The 22310-nt window shown below is 38.7% G+C and overlaps 1 protein-coding gene across 2 annotated transcripts in view; it reads left to right on the top strand.

Annotated features, from left to right (window-relative positions):
• LOC127441923 (single-stranded DNA-binding protein 3-like) overlaps window positions 1–19857 on the top strand; it is a 140992-nt gene extending 121135 nt beyond the window's left edge. The window contains exons 6-18 of one of the 2 annotated variants that reach the window (XM_051699496.1): window positions 1501–1584; window positions 5045–5104; window positions 5870–5936; window positions 6084–6151; window positions 9943–10007; window positions 10111–10156; window positions 10711–10746; window positions 11130–11184; window positions 13427–13497; window positions 14399–14477; window positions 14582–14610; window positions 14710–14811; window positions 15214–19857. In XM_051699496.1, coding sequence (XP_051555456.1) covers window positions 1501–1584; window positions 5045–5104; window positions 5870–5936; window positions 6084–6151; window positions 9943–10007; window positions 10111–10156; window positions 10711–10746; window positions 11130–11184; window positions 13427–13497; window positions 14399–14477; window positions 14582–14610; window positions 14710–14811; window positions 15214–15243 — 792 coding nt within the window. In that variant the 3' untranslated portion in view covers window positions 15244–19857. The remainder of the gene's footprint in view (window positions 1–1500; window positions 1585–5044; window positions 5105–5869; window positions 5937–6083; window positions 6152–9942; window positions 10008–10110; window positions 10157–10710; window positions 10747–11129; window positions 11185–13426; window positions 13498–14398; window positions 14478–14581; window positions 14611–14709; window positions 14812–15213) is intronic. The other variant, XM_051699497.1, reaches the window with a different exon arrangement.
• Window positions 19858–22310: the final 2453 nt, after the last annotated feature.

Here is a 22310-nt window from a genome sequence, read left to right as displayed (position 1 = left end):
CATTCGAATTCGTCATCTTTCATCTCAGTTGAGCAGCACAGTCATTTGTTTATATATTCGCGTGGCACCACCCTCAGGTGTAAGCACTTTATGTTATGCTTTCTCTGATTCAAAGCATGTTTACCGCCCTTTCATTCAACACTGTACATTCATTGAAACTGAATCATGTAAGCTTTGAAGCATGCTTACTATAATGAGTAAGCTAGATTTTAGTTTTGTTACAACACGTTCAAGTTCATGTAACTAATGCTTTATTAAGCGCAAAATGGATATCTGCAGTGTAAGCCTAGACGACCTGGGGGTGATGATCTGGGGGTGCTTCAGCAAGGCTGGAATTGGGCAGATTCATCTTTGTGAAGGATGCATGAATCAAGCCACATACAAGGTTATCCTGTAAGAAAACTTGCTTCCTTCTGCTCTGACAGTGGTCCCCAACTCTGAGGATTGGTTTTTCCAGCAGAACAATGCTCCATGCCACACAGCCAGGTCAGTCAAGGTGTGGATGGAGGACCACTGAATCAAGACCCTGTCATGGCTAGCCCAATCTCCAGACCTGAACCCCATTGAAAACCTCTGGAATGTGATCAAGAGGAAGATGGATGGCCACAAGCCATCAAACAGAGCTGAGCTGCTTGAATTTTTGCATCAGGAGTGGCATAAAGTCACCCAACAGCAATGTGAAAGACTGGTAGAGAGCATGCCAAGGTGCATGAAAGCTGTGATTGAAAATCAGGGTTATTCCACCAAATATTGATCTCTGAACAGCATTTTTGTGACTTCAAACAACAATGGCAATCTATGGGAAAATCGTGTTTTTAACCCATATTTCTTTGAAGTGAATATTATAGAACTTTAGCAAGCCATGGCATTTAACATACAATTTCTTTCCTCACCAAAACTGTTGTTGTAATACAGTTCAGAATGTCAGCTACAGTTATGTGTAGTTTTTACGATTTTTAACAAAAAAATAAATGGGTATTGTTTAATTGCTGTAAACAAAAGTTGCAGTTCTACTACACTAGGTCTCTGAGGGTTAATCAGTAATTTTGTAGTTTACCATTCTTTTCATTAGATTATGCCATTCGCAAAGCTTTATGGGATTGTAGTTGATTCCCCCATGAAAGATGTTAAGGTGTACTTAACATCTTTCATGGGGTCTTGTACCTTTGTCTTTTTTTAATCCAATTTTCAAATACTTCTCTGATTCAATGTTTGTAATTGTATGATTCTTCTTGGAGCTAGTTGGTTTGGTTCATGGCTTAGAACTATATTTGTCAAGTACTTTATCAAATCCCTATAGAAGAAATGAATAGGAAAATTACTGATGGCTGTGATGGCTGAAAATCATCACCAGTATTGAGTAATAGTGATTGTCTTTGAGTGCGATTTAGTTTGTGTCTTAGTTGTGTGGTAGTTATGTATGTCTAAAGGGGCTCAGCAGTTGCAGGCCTCACTGGCAGGCCGTCTGTGCATCTCTCATCTCCCTCTTCTCTCTTAAAGGGGCCTCCCGGCTCGCAGCCGTCACCACACGCACAGCCTCCCCCACACAATACCAGCAACCCCATGATGGGACCACACGTCCAGGTAAGACACACAACAACAACCCTCACATACACCACTGATCACACTTGCACACATGAAAACAGTGTACAACACTGGCATCCACTCAGTGTTAATGGTGTAAATTAGATTATTTATAATTCTGTCCAACCCTTCCATTATACATGCTTATAGAAACATATAAGTGAGTAATTGTCTCCGAGATTCCTGTTCTAGAATACAGTTCTACTTGGAGCTGATGTGTGACTGTTCTGTCTATTCCTGCTTTGTATTCTCTTTCTATTATTTCTTTCTTCCTCTGTTTCTGTGTACTGGGATTATATACCCACCCCCTCCGTCTAGAGTTGACTCCCTGCGAACAGGATAAATAATTCAGTCTCCTCCTTGTTCTTGGAGATGGGTCTCCACTCTTGGCCCTCATCCCGACCTCCCCACCCCCCATCAATAGCACATTAATATTGTAGATCCTACCACCACTCAGCACCCTCACAAATACACACACACACACACACACACACACACACACACACACACACACACGAATTCACATGTGAATATGATGAAAACATTTTCTGTCCTGTTTTGACGTATTTCCTATTGAAACAGGGAGTTGGGACAGGACATATCGAACTTGTCCTTTTTTTCTTTTAAAAAGCCAATAGCATTTAGTTTACATTTCAGTCAAGAACCATGATTTGCTGCTTGTTATTTCTAGTTAGTAGTAGGTTTTATTGGACATCAATTTTGTGGGTGCAAAATGTTACATCAATATTTTTGGTCCTTTTTCCTGGAATAGAAACACTGTAAATTTTAAATGTATACCATATATCTGCAAAAATACAATTTCGTGGGGGCCTGGGTAGCTCAGCGAGTAAAGTCGGTGACTGCCACCCCTGGAGTTGCGAGTTCGAATCCAGGGCGTGCTGTGTGACTCCAGCCAGGTCTCCTAAGCAACCAAATTGGCCCGGTTGCTGGGGAGGGTAGAGTCACATGGGGTAACCACCTCGTGGTCGCTATAATGTGGTTCGCTCTCGGTGGGGCGCGTGGTGAGTTGGGCGTGGATGCCGCGGAGAATAGCGTGAAGCCTCCACACGCGCTATGTCTCCGCGGTAACACACTTAACAAGCCATGTGATAAGATGCACGGATTGATGGTCTCAGATGCGAAGGCAACTGAGATTCGTCCTCAGCCACCCGGATTGAGGCGAGTCACTACGCCACCACAAGGACTTAGAGCACATTGGGAATTGGGCATTCCAAATTGAAAAAAAAAAAATAAAAATAACAAAAATAAAATTTGTCAACTCTTATGAGTACACTAGCATATACACTCACTGAGCTCTTTATTGGGAACACCTGTACACCTACTTATTCATGCGATTTATCTAATCAGCCAATCGTGTGATAGCTGTGCAATGCATAAAATCAGTTAATTTTCAGTATGTATGTATATATATATATATATATTCAATCAGTTAATCTTCACATCTATCATCAGAATGGGGAAAAATTGTGATCTCAGTGATTTCAAACATAGCTTGATTGTTGGTGCCAGATGGGCTGATTTGAGAATTTCTGTAAATGCTGACCTCCTGGGATTTTCACGCACCTGACAATCTCTAGAGTTTACTCAGAATGGAGTAAACTCAGAAAGAGGTTACTCAGAATGCCGCTTACAGTCTCAGTGAGTGGCAGTTCTGCGGACAGAAACACTTTGTTGATGAGAGAGGTCAATGGAGAATTGTCAGACTAGTTCAAGGTGACAGAAAGGCTATGGTAACAATAGCATCTCAGAATGCACAACACATCGAACCTTAAGGCGGATGAGCTACAACAGCTGAAGACCATGTCGGGCACTTTATTAGGACCATAGTGTTCCTAATAAAGTGCTCAGTAAGTGTAGATGACATATGAGACATAATGACATAAGCAAACAGACATGGTGCCCTATTTTAAGACTTCTACGTCTTTAGTGCAGTACTACGCGATACGTAATATGTGCAAAGTCAGTGGGTTGGGCGACAAAGTGCATGCAAAGCGTAAAAGGGTTTGGTTGAGTTCAATTTAATTCAGGGAATTCTTCTTTGGTTATTGCACTGTCTGCATCCTATTTTATATTCACATTCCCTGACAAGCACCAGCAATATAAATGAAGACAACAGATTCATAAGAAGTTGGTAGTATCAATGTCAAAGAGTAACATAGACCATTTTTGTCTTGCGTTATTTTGCGCTTGAAGTACATCCTTCTTGACTGTCAGGTCTATATGACCGCTTTTTATATACCCATGGAGATGCTTATTAGGACTAATTGGATGTAGACTACTTTAAATGATAGAGAATGACTAGTATAAACTATAATTGTCAGGGACATTAATTTGATTTTCCACTGCATTTTCAGAGTTTGGACATGAACCTAATTACCATCTGCTGGTGGAATCCCCAAACTGTAAATGCAGGAACTGAGTTTAGACTTTTCGCCAAGAATTGACATAGTCTTATGAGCTTCTTCTCAGGAAAATAGCAAATTGCGATTTGCAGCACTTCATTAACATACAATACTCCCTTAGTTTCCATGCATACGTCCACAGATAGCGCAAGCTCTCCCACCCTTGCCCACTCGCACTTATAATTCGCGCTCTGCTGAAATTGAATAAGATGCAGTGCATGGCCGTTGCGCCAAGTGCTGCGCATAGCGTGGTCACGTAAAAAGAGCCCATGAACTTAGTCACAAAACTCCAATTTTGATTTCATTGGGTCAGTTTTGAAGTCATATGTTTTTAGAATTACATGAGGGTGAGTAAATAATGACAGAACTATTGTGCTTATCTGCTGTCAAAAACATTTGCGCAGATACACAGACAAACCATCAAACTTCTCTCTAAGAAAAAGGAACACACCATGCTGTATTAGAGCACTACTGTTGTGCTGTTTAGTGTTTAGCGGCAATATGTCTTTACAAAGACCTTAAAGATGGCGCAAGTCTCTCTGGGAGCTATCCTTTGGCCTTGAACACAGAAGCAGCTTCAGGTTTCAAACATGCAGCCCCACACACAGCTAATTGTTTGTATGTCAGGGAGCAGGCACAATACTGCCCTCGTTTGGCTTGTTGTGGTCAGTTTTCTTTTGACGAAACTTTCACTGGAGAACCGGCTAAGTGCACCACTCAGCCACTTGAGGTCTCTACTGCCGGCAGAATTTTTGAAACCAGCGTTAGGGCATTTTATCTTCTTTTGAGTGTGTGTGAACATATTAAAGCCGAGTGGAAGCAGTCTGTGTTGATGGACAGAAGGAGAGATGTCAAATGTACATACTTGATGTCATCTTGCATTGGCTTGTACTCTCCGTGCATCTGTCTGTCCATTTCATCTGCTATGACCTGGCCTGCTGCAGTCATTCTAGTCTTTACAATGCTCTTGCTATAATTGTAAATAGATCTACATGCTTCTAATGATGAACTTTCCTGCTCATTTATTTGTCGTTCAGCCTTTCATGTCTCCACGGTACCCAGGTGGACCACGGCCGTCTCTTCGCATGCCAAATCAGGTATGGAAGTCACTGTATCATTAGACTTTGATGTGTAATAAAACCAACAAATAAATTGTACATTTTCTTTGTGATTACAAAAAACACAATGGCTGTGTTTCAAAACCTAGTAAGATGCATGCAGTCTCAGAAGCTGCAATTTGGACAACATTAGGGATGGAAGTCATAAGTAACTATTCCATTAATGATTCGTTTATTAATTTTGAGGAAGAAAGAATGGCCAGTATTTGGAAAACATCTCTTGTTGCATTCAACAGCCTGGTGTGAAATTAAACAATTTCAGATTTCAACAGGTGTTCAATGGACACAGAAAGGTGCATTTACACAGAATTTTGAATTTGATTAATCAAAGTTTAAAGATGCTCTGATAAGTGTGTTGCAAATGTATTCCTATTTTATTGTTGCTTTATGTCTACAAAAAATGCAGATGTTCTAGGGCTGTTAATGGAACGGACGTCATAAATTATTTTATTCAACAACAAAATTTTTTTTTTTTTTTTTTTTTTTTTTTAAATGTACCCAAGTCTGAATAGGAACTGTTTTTATATTTTCAACCCTAAGTGCATTTAGACATTAAAATTCAGGTTCAGTATCAGATTCAAACATTCAAGTGTCCCAAAAATGCTGTCTAGGTGGGCAGCTCACTAGGTTTAAATACACAGCCAGTCTGACAGGTGTTTTATGATTCAGTGTATATGATTTCCTTAAAATAGTTTATTGTCTTTCATTTACCCTACTTCATTTAACTTGTTGTGTCCTCCTCAGCCTCCTGTGGGAGTTCCAGGGTCACAGCCACTCCTGCCAAACAGTTTGGACCCAACCAGACCACAAGGTAGTGTCTTAGTTCTCTCTACCCCACTCTCTTTACAAACCACATAACCACAGAGCCATTTGCAGACAGATCGATGAATGACATAACTAAGAGGCTCTTTTTGAATAGATAATAATCTGTTTAATATCCCTATCTTATGTTTTCCAGGACATCCTAACATGGGCGGCCCAATGAGAATGAATCCTCCCAGGGGGATGGGTGGCATGGGCCCTCAGGTAGGCAAACACAAAAAAACTTAAAGGGGTCATGACATGAGGAATCAAAATTTCCTTGATCTTTTGACATATAAGAGGTCATTGTACTATAAAGGCATACTGTAAAGTTCATAAATCAAAACTTCCTCCTTACTGCAAAAAGAGCATTTGTTGAAACCAAGCTGCAAAAACGATTCGTTCACAACTTCCTCCATATAGTGATTAGTGGTCGACCGATATGGGTTTTTTAATTGTCGATGCCGATATCCAGAGAGCAGGGTGGTTGATACAATGCCGATATATCACACAATTTAAAATAGTAAATAACTTAAACATAAAATTGCTTAAAAATGAAAACACTCTTATTTAGCATTATATTTACTCAATTTCACTCAAAACTTTAACTTTGTTACAAAGAAATCTTTAAAAAATAAGATTGTATTTTAAATGGTAGATAACGTAGCAGTTTCTTCTGATTTCTGTTTAGTCTTCAAATTTTAGTTATTTATTTGCAAAAAAAAAACATGTATATGTATGTATATGTATGTGTATATGTATATATGTATATATGTGTGTGTGTGTGTGTGTGTGTGTGTGTGTATATATGTATATGTGTGTGTGTGTGTGTGTGTGTGTATATATATATGTATGTATATATGTATATATGTATATGTGTGTATATGTATATATATATAATATTTGTGTGTGTATATATATATGTGTGTGTGTGTATATATATATATATTCATAATATATATTTATTATTTATTTATGTGTGTATATATATATATATATATATATTAGGAAGAAGGAAATAACAGTACACAAATTAGTCCAGCAACCATGGATGGCATGTGCACATTAGTAATTGCATTGTCTCACAAAAGCCTGAAACAAACCAATTGTACAGATAGTGCATAGTGAATATGGCATTTAAGGCCGAAACATACTCTATGCAAGTACTTGAACGCAGAAACATCTTGCAACGCAAGCTCTATTCGCGTTGCATTCTCAATGTTGCCGCAAGTGGCACTAGAGCAATGGTATTTTCTCTTTCAACTCGACTACTGTCATGGCAGAGCAACAGTTTGAAGAGCATATTGCTGAACAAGTAAGTTAAAGTCAATATATTTATAGCAAATTACCTGAATATTAACACATCCAGTTTAATGGCACAGACATTTGAAGGTAACTCTATCAGCCCCCCTTGAGTACTGAGGTCTATTCCCGCCATGGTAACGCAAGCACGCACGTTAAGCATCAAGCTTTCGCAAATGTGTTCAAATGTTTCGGCCTTTATTCATAGAGCACATGAAGTGCTTCTACTTTGAAGTTGCACCTACGCTCTCGTGTGGATCCAGCGCAACCAGCGATCTCCTGACAGTTTAAACGGCATTGATTGCCTTCTGGGATCATGATAAGTGAATCAGAGGAACTTTTGATCCTGATCCTGAAGTTTTGATTCTGGCGAATATGTGCTTAAGAATATTATTAGATGAGCACTCGAGGGTAAGAAACGGCTGAATTATCTGGAGGTTCTTGAATGATATCTGTTTAAACCAGACATTCGCATATTTGCAGATGTTAAATGAAAGATGATATTTGCCTTTTTATCATTAGACAAGAAAGTTAAAAGTTACAGGGAAATGCTGATGAGAGGCTGATAGAATACGTGCTTGAGGCAGAAATATGAGCACTCCACAGGATGCTAGATTTGCGAAGTTTTGTGAGGTTTATTTATTACATCTGTTTAAATGAGGAATCTGCTTAATTGCAGACTGTATATGAGATTAGTTGTATTGATATGTGCCTTTTTATCATTAGACAAGACAGTTAAAAGATATAAGGAACTTGTTGAGGAAAGAGAGGGAAAGTGGAACACGCGAGCACTGTAACCCTGTGAGCTCAGATGCATCTATCGCGGCTCTGATATGCGGACTGTTTAAGTGAGACTGTGTTGCACAACGGTTTATTGTTGTAGTAACACAGTTGCACGTAACAAAAAAACAAACTGTGATTGGTCGTTAACGTGTCTCAGATGCTTCACATGTAAACAGGCAATTCTCGTCACCCTTGCGGCCTTAAGAAACAAATCGGCCAAACTGGAAGATTTATCGGCTGATAATTAAATAATTCTGAATATCGGCCGATTTATCGCCTTGGCAATATACCGGTCGACCAATAATTGTGATGTCATACTGTGGTAGACATTTGCATCTGACCATCTCCACAAAAACACATCAACGCCTTCTTTACCTTATCACTTCCGTAGCCATACCAGCAGTGGTGGGCAGTCAGATGGCAAGTAGAGAGAGTAGGTCAGTCAAGAGCAGAGAGCCAATCATAACAGTGGGTGTTTACTGTCAAGTCTTAAAGGATAAGCAGCACCAACACCGAGCGTTTCTGACAGAGGGTCAGAATATTATCATGTTTTACAAATATATGAAAACGTTACTAATATTATAAGTGAACCTCAAGGAATAAAATACTACATGTTTATGTAATATATAAAATGTTATGGGTTTCCAGACTTTATCATAATATGTACCATTGTATGAGATTTTGGTCTTACCACCCACCCCATATGGACCCCAAGGTCAAACAGCTCAGGATTAAGACAGTCTGAACACCTTTATTCCTCTTTAGTCACCTGTGCCAAATGCAGAGTTCTCCCATTATCCTCAATTTTCTCTGGCTGTCCTCCTCGTTCTTGGCAAGTGAGGCGGTTCACAAATCGGCAGCTGGTGGAGCATCTGTTCGACAAATTGGGTAGAGCACAGAACAAAGACTCGGGTTAGAGCGAATCAGCCTGAGGCCTGAAAGCCTCTGTCACACTTTGCCCTCCACCCACAGGCAGTCAGACAGGTGGGCCGCCTTCTGCCTGAGCAGAACTTCGTTAGCATAGTCAATCACTTTGTAACCTGTTCAGTTTTATACCCATTACTGAAAGGGCAGTGTTTTCTGTGCCATGGAAAAAGAAATCTTATTTTACTTGAGTTGTGAGGTTGCAGTTTGAATTGAATGTAATAATATGACTGTGTACCACAAAATAATGCTTCACAAACTGATGTGTTAGTGGTTTGAATCAGTCTGGCGAATAATTCACTCACTGAAGCCGTCTGTCTTGAAGCAAGACATTTTTTGTGTACTGATGTTCATGATTGTTAAATCAGTGTCAACATTGACTGGTTGTTCATGTGACAATGAGCGCGTTTAATTGCACAATCTCACACCTGTTATACTTAGTAAGCCAACAACAAGTGTGGTAATGTAAACACCTTAAGCAGCTTTCATTTATCAGGTTATGGACATAAATGGTTTAAGCAAAAAATGATCAGCACACATAGATTTTTGCTCATTACCCTGATTTAGCGTTGCTTGTAAACACCTTTACCGGTGTTCTTACTGGTTTGTCCAATGTGCGCAAGTGTTGTGCGCACGCCTGTTTACATTTTGAGAATAATCAGATGATTTCAAGTCCCACGTAAAAATGGTTTTCCTGCATTGTCTGGCTTTTTATTTTAGCTGATATTTGATAGTTAACAGCGTTTTGGTGTGCATGTAAATGCACTCATTGTGGTTAAAGATAGGAGTATTTTTTTTTTGTGATTTTTGAAATTGATTGATATTTTAATTGTAATTAAAAAGTGTAAAAATACTGTATGCGGGCATCCCCACTGCAAAATGAGAATTCAGTTGGAAACACTGTTGAAGGGTAAAAGTTAATTAAAATTTAGACAGGAAGGTGTGACAAACATCAATTTAATGGGTCTATAAAAATAATCCTTGTTTGTTTTGTTTGTCTTTTAAAGAACTATGGTGGTATGAGGCCTCCTCCCAACTCTCTAGGTGGTCCTGGCATGCCCGGAATGAACATGTGAGTTCTTCATAAAAACACTCCCTGTCACAGTTTCTTTAATCCTGTTAAAGCGAGTCTGTTAAACTGTTTTTTTTTTTTTTTTTTTTTTTTCTCCTGGCAGGGGTCCTGGAGGACGCGGCCCCTGGCCAAACCCAAATGCTAACTCGGTAAGTCCATACTCTTCTTAGAGCTTTTTTTCTCTATCAGCAAGAATAGCTCTGTGGTATTACAAAACCCTTACAAAAAGTGATGGAATCAAATTATATTTTGATATATTCCATGGTAGAAAATGATTATCAAATTCATATACCCTTGTATTCCAAGTAGGGTTACAAATAAAGTAAATATTTGTTTTTAATAGCCAAATGATTTTCATGATGTTAACATTTTCATCCAAAAGAACACTACTAAAATACTCCTGACAGTGATTCCTAAACCACCATTAAATGACATAGCTGACATAAAAAGAAACAGGAATCTGTGCTTTGAGGATTGGAATTTGAATCAGAACCAGAATCATTTGATTCCCACCCTAATTCCAAGGTACTTTAAAAAAAACTACCATATTCCCATTGTACATGTCCAAAGGAAAATATCTTGGTACATATACATAAAACTGTGGTAATAATTTTTTTTACAAGGGTATGTTTTGTTTTATGGTGTTGTAATCATTTTCTCATCAAAATAAGAAGTAATCATTATCTTTCGTTTGTGTTGACAGATAGCATACTCCTCCTCGTCTCCTGGCAACTATGTGGTGAGTACCAAACTTTAAGACAATTTAAGACAGAAAGCAGATTGCAGCACTCTTTTGCTGTTCTCTATTGTACTTCTGTTGTCTTTAGCCTAAAGGGAAGCTGCAAAATTTTGTGCTTCCTTTGGAAACCAAAAGCAAAACTAAGCACATAGTAAAGATTCTAAATGTATTGGTTTTACTTGAGCAATTACTATCCCGCTTGGTTTTGCCCCTAGCATCGCCGCTCTTAAAAGTAAAATATCTGCACATTATTCAAAGCGGCCTAATGGTTCCCCAGTGCCTAGTGTGTCTTTGTTGCTCCTCTGGTAGTTCTAATAGTGCGGCAACTATTATAACACACTGAAAAGCTAAGCATGGCTTTGTGTGTGTGTTTGCTCCCTCAGGGTCCTCCAGGAGGAGGTGGACCACCAGGAACTCCTATAATGCCAAGCCCAGGAGGTACAGTAGATCTGTTCTGTCCTACGCCTTTTCGTGTCATTCACGCACTTGTACATGCTTTCAGCACCTCATCTCTGTAGTCAGCACAGTCGGAAACAGTTCATCTCTCTCCAGAAAGAAAGATGCTCAGCACTCTGCAAACACCCTACTTAACACCCTCTCCATCCCCCCTTCTCCCTACCCAGCAGCCAATATCACTGCAAGGTTACCTACACTTCCTCTGGCAGGAAAACAAAACATGTGACATCACCACCCCTCCCATTTCACCAGTGTAATTCCACTCCATACGCTTCTGTTTTTCATGTTGAACCACAGATTATGTGTGCTCGCTCTCTCTTCCTATCTCAACAACTATAAATCATTAAGTGGACACATTTATTTTGGTGCCTATTCCCATCCCGCCATGCTTTATATTGATCTAGTGCAGTGATTCCCAACCGGGTGTACGTGTACTCCAGGGCGTAAGCTGGTTCCAGATAGAACGCAAAAAGAATTGGTTTCTGCTTTAAGACAAAATGTAGCTATGATTAACGGTATGATTAACAGGGATTAACTGTTCCAAAACCGTGACACAAAGAATATGATGCAAACCGAACTGTGAGAAATTTGAACCATTACACCCCTTACAAACCGTTACAATATAAATATATATGTATACCTTGAGGCATATTGGCTACAACAGCAGAAGACCACATCTGGCACTTTATTAGGACCATAGTGTTCCTAATAAAGTGCTCAGTGAGTGTGTGTGTGTGTATATGTATGTATGTATATATACACTATATTGCCAAAAGTATTCGCTCACCCATCCAAATAATTGAATTCAGGTGTTCCAATCACTTCCATGGCCACAGGTGTATAAAATGAAGCACCTAGGCATGCAGACTGCTTCTACAAACATTTGTGAAAGAATGGGTTGCTCTCAGGAGCTCAGTGAATTCCAGCGTGGTACTGTGATAGGATGCCACCTGTGCAACAAGTCTAGTCGTGAAATTTCCTCGCTACTAAATATTCCACATTCAACTGTCAGTGGTATTATAACAGCCACGAAGTGGTAGGCCACGTAAAATGACAGAGTGGGGTCAGTGGATGCTGAGGCGCATAGTGCGCAGAGATCACCAACTTTCTGCAGAGTCAATCGCTACAGACCTCCAAAGTTCACCTCCAAAGTTCATGTGGCCTTCAGATTAGCTCAAGAACAGTGCGTAGAGAGCTTCATGGAATGGGTTTCCATGGCCGAGCAGCTGCATCCAAGCCATACCTCACCAAGTGCAATGCAAATCGTCGGATGCAGTGGCGTAAAGCACGCCGCCACTGGACTCTAGAGCAGTGGAGACGCGTTCTCTGGAGTGACGAATCACGCTTCTCCATCTGGCAATCTGATGGACGAGTCTGGGTTTGGCGGTTGCCAGGAGAACGGTACTTGTCTGACTGCATTGTGCCAACTGTGAAGTTTGGTGGAGGGGGGATTATGGTGTGGGGTTGTTTTTCAGGAGCTGGGCTTGGCCCCTTAGTTCCAGTTAAAGGAACTCTGAATGCTTCAGCATACCAAGAGATTTTGGACAATTCCATGCTCCCAACTTTGTGGGAACAGTTTGGGGATGGCCCCTTCATGTTCCAACATGACTGCGCACCAGTGCACAAAGCAAGGTCCATAAAGACATGGATGAGCGAGTTTGGTTTGGAAGAACTTGACTGGCCTGCACAGAGTCCTGACCTCAACCCGATATAGCACCTTTGGGATGAATTAGAGCGAAGACTGCGAGCCAGGCCTTCTCGTCCAACATCAGTGTCTGACCTCACAAATGCGCTTCTGGAAGAATGGTCAAAAATTCCCATAAACACACACCTAAACCTTGTGGAAAGCCTTCCCAGAAGAGTTGAAGCTGTTATAGCTGCAAAGGGTGGACCGACGTCATATTAAACCCTTTGGATTAAGAATGGGATGTCACTTAAGTTCATATGCATCTAAAGGCAGATGAGCGAATACTTTTGGCAATATAGTGTATATGTACACATGTTTGGTTTTGTGTCGATGAAGGGGTACTTGTCCTTATTGATGGTCCTGTGAGGATACTTAGGGCAAAAAAGGTTGGGAAACATTAATCTAGTTTGTTTTGTAAACAGTGGCAATGTGAATATACTTGGAAGAGTCTCTATTCTCTTATTTTGGAGTTGTAGGAGAAGTTTTGCTGGTTAGATTCTTAGAAACTAACTTAAACTGTTCCCTGTTTCCTTCTAGACTCCACAAACTCCAGTGAAAACATCTACACAATGATGAACCCAATCGGACCAGGAGGCAACAGACCCAATGTAAGTATTGTTTTTATTTTGTTACTTACATTATTTTCCAAAACAAGATATCGATTGAATGAATTTATAACATTTGTTAAGTCCCATTTATTACAGTACATGCTTCTCTTGAACACTTCATTTTGATTGGTCAGTCACAGCATTTTTGTATACAGAGTGGGCAAGTGTATAATTGACTTGTCCCAGGTAACTGATTACCTATATAGGGTCAGTTCAGACAGAATACGTTGTTGCAGTATGAAAAAAAACTGGACTCATCGCAAAACAAATGGAACAGAAGTCCACACTGTCTTTAAAACGTTGTGCTCCTGCGCAAGATACTGAAAAAAGAGTTAGGTGTGGCGCAGCAGTCAAAGATGTCCATTATTTAACTTATGAGTTAAATAAGGGCTGTGGTAAACATTACACGATGATATGTGGATGTATTATGTTCTACAACATAAATTACACACAGTCATACCTCAAACATGAATCTTGAAGCCATATTAAATGACATACTTAAAATGTTTTTTTGAGGTATGAAAGTGTATAGTTTATGTTTTAGAACAAAACGTCCATGTATCGTCATGTAATGTTTACCAAAGACCTTGTTTAACTCAAGTTCTAAAACCCAGTTATAAAAACCCATAGGAAAATCCAGAGACTTCCAGGTTCGCTTACAAATTGACATCACGGCTGAACAGCTCTATTATCCCTTACTTGTATTGATCCTAAATGTCACATGATCATTGCTTTTGAAAGAAATCAAAGGGAACTTGTTCATCCTTTTCATATTAACAATGGGTTTGTGTCCTATTCAGTACAGTTTATGCTTTCCAAGTTCACACAATGTGCAGGATGTTGGAAAATGAAACGAATGTTGGTTGGTTGTAAGTGATGAATGTGTTTCTGTGGTTCTCAGTTCCCCATGGGTCCTGGTCCTGATGGCCCAATGGGTGGGATGGGCGGCATGGAACCCCATCATATGAATGGATCGTTAGGTAAGCATGTTGAGACCGTTTTGTGGCACATTCACTGATCTGATTTGCTTGTTGGTGGTGGTTGTATTTATTGTATTGATATTTTAGCTATTTATTTGTTTCAGGATCTGGTGACATGGATGGGTTGCCAAAGGTAAGGAGATATTTTACTTTGTCGGTCAGGTATAGTTTATTCATATATCATGAAGTGACATCAAACCTTAAACCAATTTGATCAAACATTTCGCTGTAGAACTCCCCCAACAATATGGCAGGCATGAACAACCCACCTGGCACACCGCGGGATGACGGAGAGATGGGGGGCAACTTCCTCAACCCATTCCAAAGTGAAAGTGTAAGTAGATCCTAATCCAAACCCAAAGTCCTGCCACTTCCCTCACCTGCCAATCATATAGCTCCTCCCAGCAGTTCACTCAAAGGGCCCTGCCCACTGTTCACATCACTCAAAACTGACCAGTATTACTAATTTAAAAGCATTATTGGCAGAGAAACTAATGTGGTTTGTACATGATTTAGACCAAGAGTGAGTGCTGGAAATGGGTTTTGTTATAAAAGACCAGCAGTTTCCTGGACAGATTTTGTGTCCCTTGGTTACTGCTTTGTCGACACAAAATCATGCATCTTCTTGCTGCATTTTGGAACAGTGATCACATAACCATCTTGTATTTGAACTGTGTCAAGTTCTCATAATCTCACCTTCGCTATATATCCCCCCCTCCCCTTTCTCTCTTTCCAGTATTCACCCAACATGACGATGAGTGTGTGATTTTTCGTCTTTTTTATTTTTTATTTGGGGTTTTCTTTTTGTTTGGTTTTCAAACCTCTTTGATCCCTGTTCCTTTTTTAACCCTGCCCCGTTCACATCTACCAATCCTGGCACCATCTGCCCACGGACCTCTGGCTTGGCCACACAGCCCTCTGGGATACCCCCTGAGCACCGGACTCGTATGAAGGTGGCCCATCCCAGCCTGTGCAAAATGGCCGCCGGCAACAGGAAACAGCCCCAGAGCCACAGGAAGAGTTTGTTGACTGATTCTCCCTGCCTTCCGGACTTTCTCTCTGGCTCAGGACATTGATGGGGCTGAACACACACAGACAGGGTGTATGTGTGTGTGAGCAGCTTCAACATGGCAGACATTGTATCACCAGGCTGCTCACATTTTGTGTACTCCACTTTTTAATTAGGATTTTTTTTTTTTCTTTTATTCAAAGTATGCAGTAGTTTTTACAGTGGAAAATATCTGCACCCAATACTTATATCCTCCATTTTATTGTGTACATTTGAAATGCAAGTGGAAACTCATGATAATGGGTTTGGCAATGAACGTTTTCATTATTCTGTGTATGTATTGTATTATTATCAATTGTAATATTGTAATGATGGTTATTGATTAGGTTTTAATTGTTTTGGAATTGTTTAAGGGTACATTGTATGTATACCTTGCATTCAGAATAAGCACACTCACCCATAATGCACAATAACTGTGTCAAGACTTTTGCAGTAAGTCTATGATATGTTTTGTGTTTGCTGTGAAATATTACCTCCCGCAGATTTAGGTCTTATTGCCATACCTTTCAGAACACCTATTTAGAATACAGCTGTATGAAGAGCAGTCACCGGAGACATAGTTTCATTGTCCCTTGGACTCAGCTCAGAGTGCGTCTTAAACGTATAAGGGGCCACTGACACCGAATGCTTTTTTTTGTTTGTTTTTTTGTTTTGTTTTTTTATACTTTTTCTCTGCATTGGTTTCTACATAAACATGCGCTAGACAGACATCTTTGACCATGGTGCCACGTCTCGCTGTTTTTTGTTTTTCAGTGTCTCGCGAAGGAGCGCCACGTTTACGCGGCAAGTTTAAAAGAACTGAAACTTTTAAAAACGCGTCTCAAGACACCTGAGTTCTGTTCTCTTCGTTGAGCTGTGTCTTTATTTTTTTTAGTACAAGAATGCTTTGCGTTCGTCAACACTATTTTTTTTTGTTTTGTTCTGATATTTAAACGTGTTATATGGACATCTTTGACCATTACTTCTCATAACGTCTCGTTTTTAAAAATTTTTTAAAAATATTTTTTATAGCATCTCGCGCAGGAGCACAGCATTCTTTAGAATCGTTGTCAAGTTTAGCGCAAGAATGCTTTGTGTTTGTTTGTGCTATTTTTCTTGTATTGTTCTAATATGTAAACATGCGCTACATGGACATTTTTGACCATCAAGAGTCAAGTTTAAAAGAACAGATATCTTTGACCATTGCGCTGCTCTCGCTGTTTTTTCAGCATCTCGCACAGGAGCACAGCATTCTTTAGAATCAGTGTCACATTTAAAGAACTTTTAAAAACGCTTCTTGAGACATCTGAGTTCTGTTCTATTCGTTGCCCTGCATCTAGCTTTTTTAGCACAAGAATGCTTTGTGTCACACTGCGCTATTTTTATTGTTTTGTTCTTATATGTAAAGATGCACTACATGGACATCTTTAAGCGTTGCGCCGCATCTCACGCTAGAACAGCATGTTTTTTAGAGGCCATGTCAAATCTCGAGAGACCCGTGTTCTTTTTTTAGTCCCTGTGCTGCATCTAGCTTTCTGTAGCGCAAGAACGTGTTCGGTCTAAAGAGCCCCTAAGGTGAGGAAAGAGAGTCATCAGACAGAAACCAGCATTGAATATGACCACTCTGACCAGACAGTGTTTCAGATATCGAGTTTTATCCTGGGCTGAAATCTCAAGTTATATGTAGAGAGTTAGTGATGTCATCCCAGGGCTGAAAACATTGAAGAAACTGTTATTCTATCTTGGTACATGTTGGTTATACATCTAATTAGTGCAAAACGTAACTCAAAGACTATGTATGAGAGACGACTGCTCATACAGTATCATTTCAGGACATGCCGTGAATTTAAACGTATTTATTTGTTTTCTTTTTAGTTAATTAATAGGTTTATCGTGCACATGTCTTGCATGCAGCCCTTCTGGACATATTGTACACATGTAAATATGCCGGTCTAAGATACCTCCTAAAGATTTGTATGGTTCTGTCCCTGCCCTCTGGCTTCACTTACTACCCTCATACTTTCCTTATGCTTGTTTTTAAACTTGTTGACCTTTGAAACAGTCACGTGTTGTTTCAGTACTGACGAGGTACCTATTGGCTGGGTACTCTTTGAAGGTAAAGAGAGAGGGGTTTTTCTTCTTAAAAACAGTAATGCCAGCCAACATGTCGTACTAGCCTAAGCTCAGAAAAGGGTCTGGTGTTAATAGACGTGGTGATCAGTTTCCAGGTCAAATTGGTTATTTTAACAGCAGTGTGTAATTTATGTGCCACTTGTGGCACCAAATGGAATTGCAATCTGCATGTTTGAGTGACATGATATAGCAATATAAACTGAGGTGGAACTGCCTTTTTGGCCAGACAAAGAAAGACTGGAAGAGGTTTGAAAACATGTTATTTTTGCAATTCTGTTTGGTGCTTCAGAAATGTCACTGCACTGTGACCTGAAATCTGATCGCCATTTCCATTAACATTGGACCATTTTCTGAGCTTATGGTTTTAGGGGTCACTTATATGACGTGACCATCAGGAAGTACTGAGGAATATATTATCTGTAAGTAATTGGGCATTGCCTCATATCATCAGCACATGCAGTTTCATTTAAGATGTCTTCGTTCTTCCATGTTTTTTGGGTTTGATATTTGTTGTGTATTTTAAACAAAATGTGATTTTTGAATTATCAGTGGGTCTCAGTGTGAAATAGTTTTTAAAGGCATAGTTCACCCAAAAATCATTCAAACACCCTCATTTTGTTCCAAACCTTTGCAACTTTCTTCCATGGAACACAAAAGAAGATTTTAGGCCGTATGTAAGGGACTGACAGCCTCACTTCCTATTCACTTTCATTGTATGGGGGAAAAAATGCAGTGAAAGTGAATTGATGAGACTGTAAGTCCTTAATTCTGCCTAATATTTTTATGATCCGTAGAAGAGAGAAAGTCCTAGAGATTTAGTAGAACATTTTAATTTTTCAGATGATCTAACTATCTGAGGGTAAAAAGGAATAAGTAAATATCAGCTAAATACTATGACCCTCCTGCTGATGATAGACATACACTATTTCAGTCTCCCTTTAATTTCTCGCTGCCTTTCTCTCTAACACACACACAATAATCAAATAGAACCTGATTTTAAGTTCTCCTCGGCTCCAGGACATGATGTACACAGACAAACACATTTATGTCGTGTCTATCTTATTTGATTACTTAATTTGTTTCTTGTAAATACTGTAAAATGCATTTTGATATCATTGACATGTTTTGATATTTCAGTAACTACCAATGACAACAAATCTTGGGGAAAAAAATGTAAAGGAAGAACCCATCTTTGTAGTTAAAGAGTCACCATTCTCTGTCTTTTGACTCTCCACTGTACAGATGTACTAAATTAATCATGCAAATGTAAAGATTTTGTCAGCCTTTACTTAGTAAAAGACTTATGAGAGCTCATGTTTGAGAGAACAAGAAAGATCAGATGTTTGAACTGGTCATATGTTCGGCATAACCAAGCGCACCTCATAAACCAGAATCATGTGTTGGACACATGCGGAGGGCCAAAGCCTCACGATGCATTTAGTGTCCTCACTTTGCACTTTGCAGACAGCAGCCCACCTTTTATCACATTGCCTATATGGATATACATGAACATTAGGAGTTGTCTCTTTACATACAAAAGGGACCACACATCACAAACTTTACTATGAAGAATTTTTATCAATTTAAAGTAAAAGACACAAAAAAAAAAATGTTTAAAAAATACCGGAGTATGGATAAAAAAGTAATAAAGTGGAGGGAGCTATCCTTCCTGTTATCTTGATATAGTGTTTTATAGGTTGCAGTCTCTCCTTGGCCAGTCCTCTGTATGTAAACCACTCATGTTGTTGGCCATCTCTGTAATTCTATTGTGACGCTGTACGATACTGTAACATTAGGCGGGAGTTGAGGTGCGGAGAGGCTTTAAAAGTGGGAATGAAAAAATTCTCCACAGTTCATTGTTCTTTCTGACAAACGAAAAGCAGTATTGAGGATAAAGCAGTCTGTCTCTTGGGTTTGCTTTGTATTTCATGTTTAGGGTAGTTTGGATCCTTGTCTTAGGGACACTTTCTGTCTTGTGTAGTAAATTAAAACGTTCTTTGTATGTTTCTTTATATTGTAAAGATTCTTTTAGGTTTAAAAGTTGTTTATTAAAAAAAAGGATGGAAAAGTGCATCAATAATGTAGTTGTTGCTTAATTTTTTGCTTGTCCCTTCGTTGTAGATACAGATTTAAGACTAATAAAATAACATAACCTCTTTTACCAAGACTTTCTGCTCCCCAAGTTCTTAATTTATTAAAATATATATTTTTTAGATGTCTGTGCTATTTCGTGCCACCTGTTTACCTCCTGTTGCACAAAAAAACAAAAAAAAAAAAAAATATTAGGCTCATACAGCACTTGTGGCAATATAGTTTTTCTTGACGTCCACTTGCATTGTTAATCAAGGTTTCTTGACCCAGTTGTAGTCTCAATGTAGTTTACATTTTGGACCCTCTGACCATTTGAGGCTAAATTACCTATTTTATGATTGGCTAACTTATAAATAAAACATATTTTAGATTTTTCAAAGTAGCCGTCCTTTGCCTAGATCAAAGCCCTGCACACTCTGGGCATTTTCTCAGCCAACTTCATGAGGTGTCACCTAGGATTCTTTATAAACTGTTTTGAAGGAGTATGTTGTTCATGTGCTGCTTTTCCTTTACTATCTGGTCCTACTTATTGCTTTAAAAAAATAAAAAAATTACATTTTTAAATAATTATTTTATAAATATATGTTTTTATTATTTTTTTATTTTTTTTAATTATTATATGCAGGCTCTGTTTGTCTACAAAACCAATTTTAAGCATTTAGCTTAAGCCTTTAAATCAAAAGGTTTTTAAGATCATGAGAAACAAATTCAGTCAAGTCTGTCCAAACTTTTGACTGGACAAATCATTGTAATATATGAATAAGCTCATAGTTTTGGAATCATAACTGACAACATAGTGTATTTCCATAAAAGGGCAAAGGAAATCCTCTTTCAAACGATCTATCCATATTAAAAGTTTATATATATATATATATATATATATATATATATATATACACTCAAAAAATATTTAAGATGTACACATTTCAATTTCATAAGAAAATTCCAACAAATTGAATTGAGTCATTTTTAACAAAATAAAATAATAGTTTTATTAATTTTATAAAAAATTACACCATTTCGTTTAATGGAATTTTGTTATGAAATAGAAATGTGTTATAGGCTAAAATATTTTTTGAGTGTATCCTTTACCTCATTCATAATTCTAATAATTCAAAGACCATATTTGCGTGTTTCTTCAACTTCAGGCACTTTTACCACTGTGGATTTCCATATATACTGTATGTATGTGTGTGTGTGTGTGATATATGTATATATATATATATATATATATATATATATATATATATATATATATATACATACACACAGTTGTGGCCAAAAATATTGGCACCCTTGGTAAATATGAGCAAAGAAGGCTGTGAGGAAAAAAAAAAAAAAGCTGCGTTGTTTATCCCTTTGATCTTTAATAAAAAAAAATCGAACCTTTAATTGAAGTAAAACAATTGAAACAGGGGAAATACCTCATTATTAAATAAGCATTTTTCTCCAGAATGCATTGGCCATAATTAATGGCACCCTTTTATTCAATACTTTTTGCAACCTCCCTTTGCCAAGATAACAGCTCTGAGTCTTCTCTTATAATGTCTAATGAGGTTGGAGAACACTTTGCAAGGGATCTGAGACCATTTCTCCATACAGAATCTCTACAGATCTTTCAAATTCAGAGGTCCATGTTGGTGGATTCTCCACTTCAGTTCATCCCTCAAATTTTCTATGGGGTTCAGGTCCTGGGACTGGGATGGCCATGGCAGAACCTTGATTTTGTGATCAGTGAACCATTTCTGTGTTGATTCTGGTGTTTGTTTTGGATCATTGTCCTGCTGGAAGATCCAACCAGGGCCCATTGTAAGCTTTCTGGCAGAGGCAGCCAGGTTTTTATTTTTATCTGTTGGTATTTGATAGAGTCCATGATACCATGTATCCGAACAAGATGTCCAGGACCTCTGGCAGAAAAACAGTCCCACAATATTAAAGATCCAGCACAACATTTAACCGTGGGCACTGGGTACTTCTTCATCTCTGTGTGCGCCAAAACCATCTCTGGTGTTTTGAAGTTCCAATAGTGTCTGGCAAACTGAAAATGTTTGAGTTTGTTGTTGGATGAGAGAGGAGGCTTTTTTTTAATTTTTTTTTATTTAAACCCTCCCAAACAACTTGTGGTGATGTAGGTGATGTCTGATATTTGTTTTTGTTTTTTTGTTTGTTTGTTTTTTTTTGTTTTTGTTTTTTTTTTTTGAGACTTTCTGACCCCAGACCTCCAGCTGTGATCCTTGGAGATTCTTTGGCAACTTGAACCATCCTCCTCACTGTGCATGGAGACAATATAAACACATGTCCTTTTCCAGGCCGATTCTTATATAGATTATCTATTATTAGATATCCAGTTGATTGGAAATTGCTAATTATTGCCCTGATGGTGGAAATGGGCATTTTCAATGCTTTGGCTATTTTCTTATTGCCACTTCCCATTTTGTGAAGTTCAACAACTTTTTCCACACATCAGAACTATATTCTTTAGTCTAACCCACTGTAATTGATGATAAATGGAATTTATCTTTACCTCATATTTAAACTCCTGTGAAACAGGAAGTCATGGC

Source organism: Myxocyprinus asiaticus, chromosome 6 (assembly GCF_019703515.2).
Source record: "Myxocyprinus asiaticus isolate MX2 ecotype Aquarium Trade chromosome 6, UBuf_Myxa_2, whole genome shotgun sequence".
In the NCBI taxonomy this organism is placed as follows: Eukaryota; Metazoa; Chordata; class Actinopteri; order Cypriniformes; family Catostomidae; genus Myxocyprinus; species Myxocyprinus asiaticus.
The sequence above is the reverse complement of the archived record's forward strand: the minus strand, read 5'-3'. Positions and strand labels throughout refer to the sequence as shown.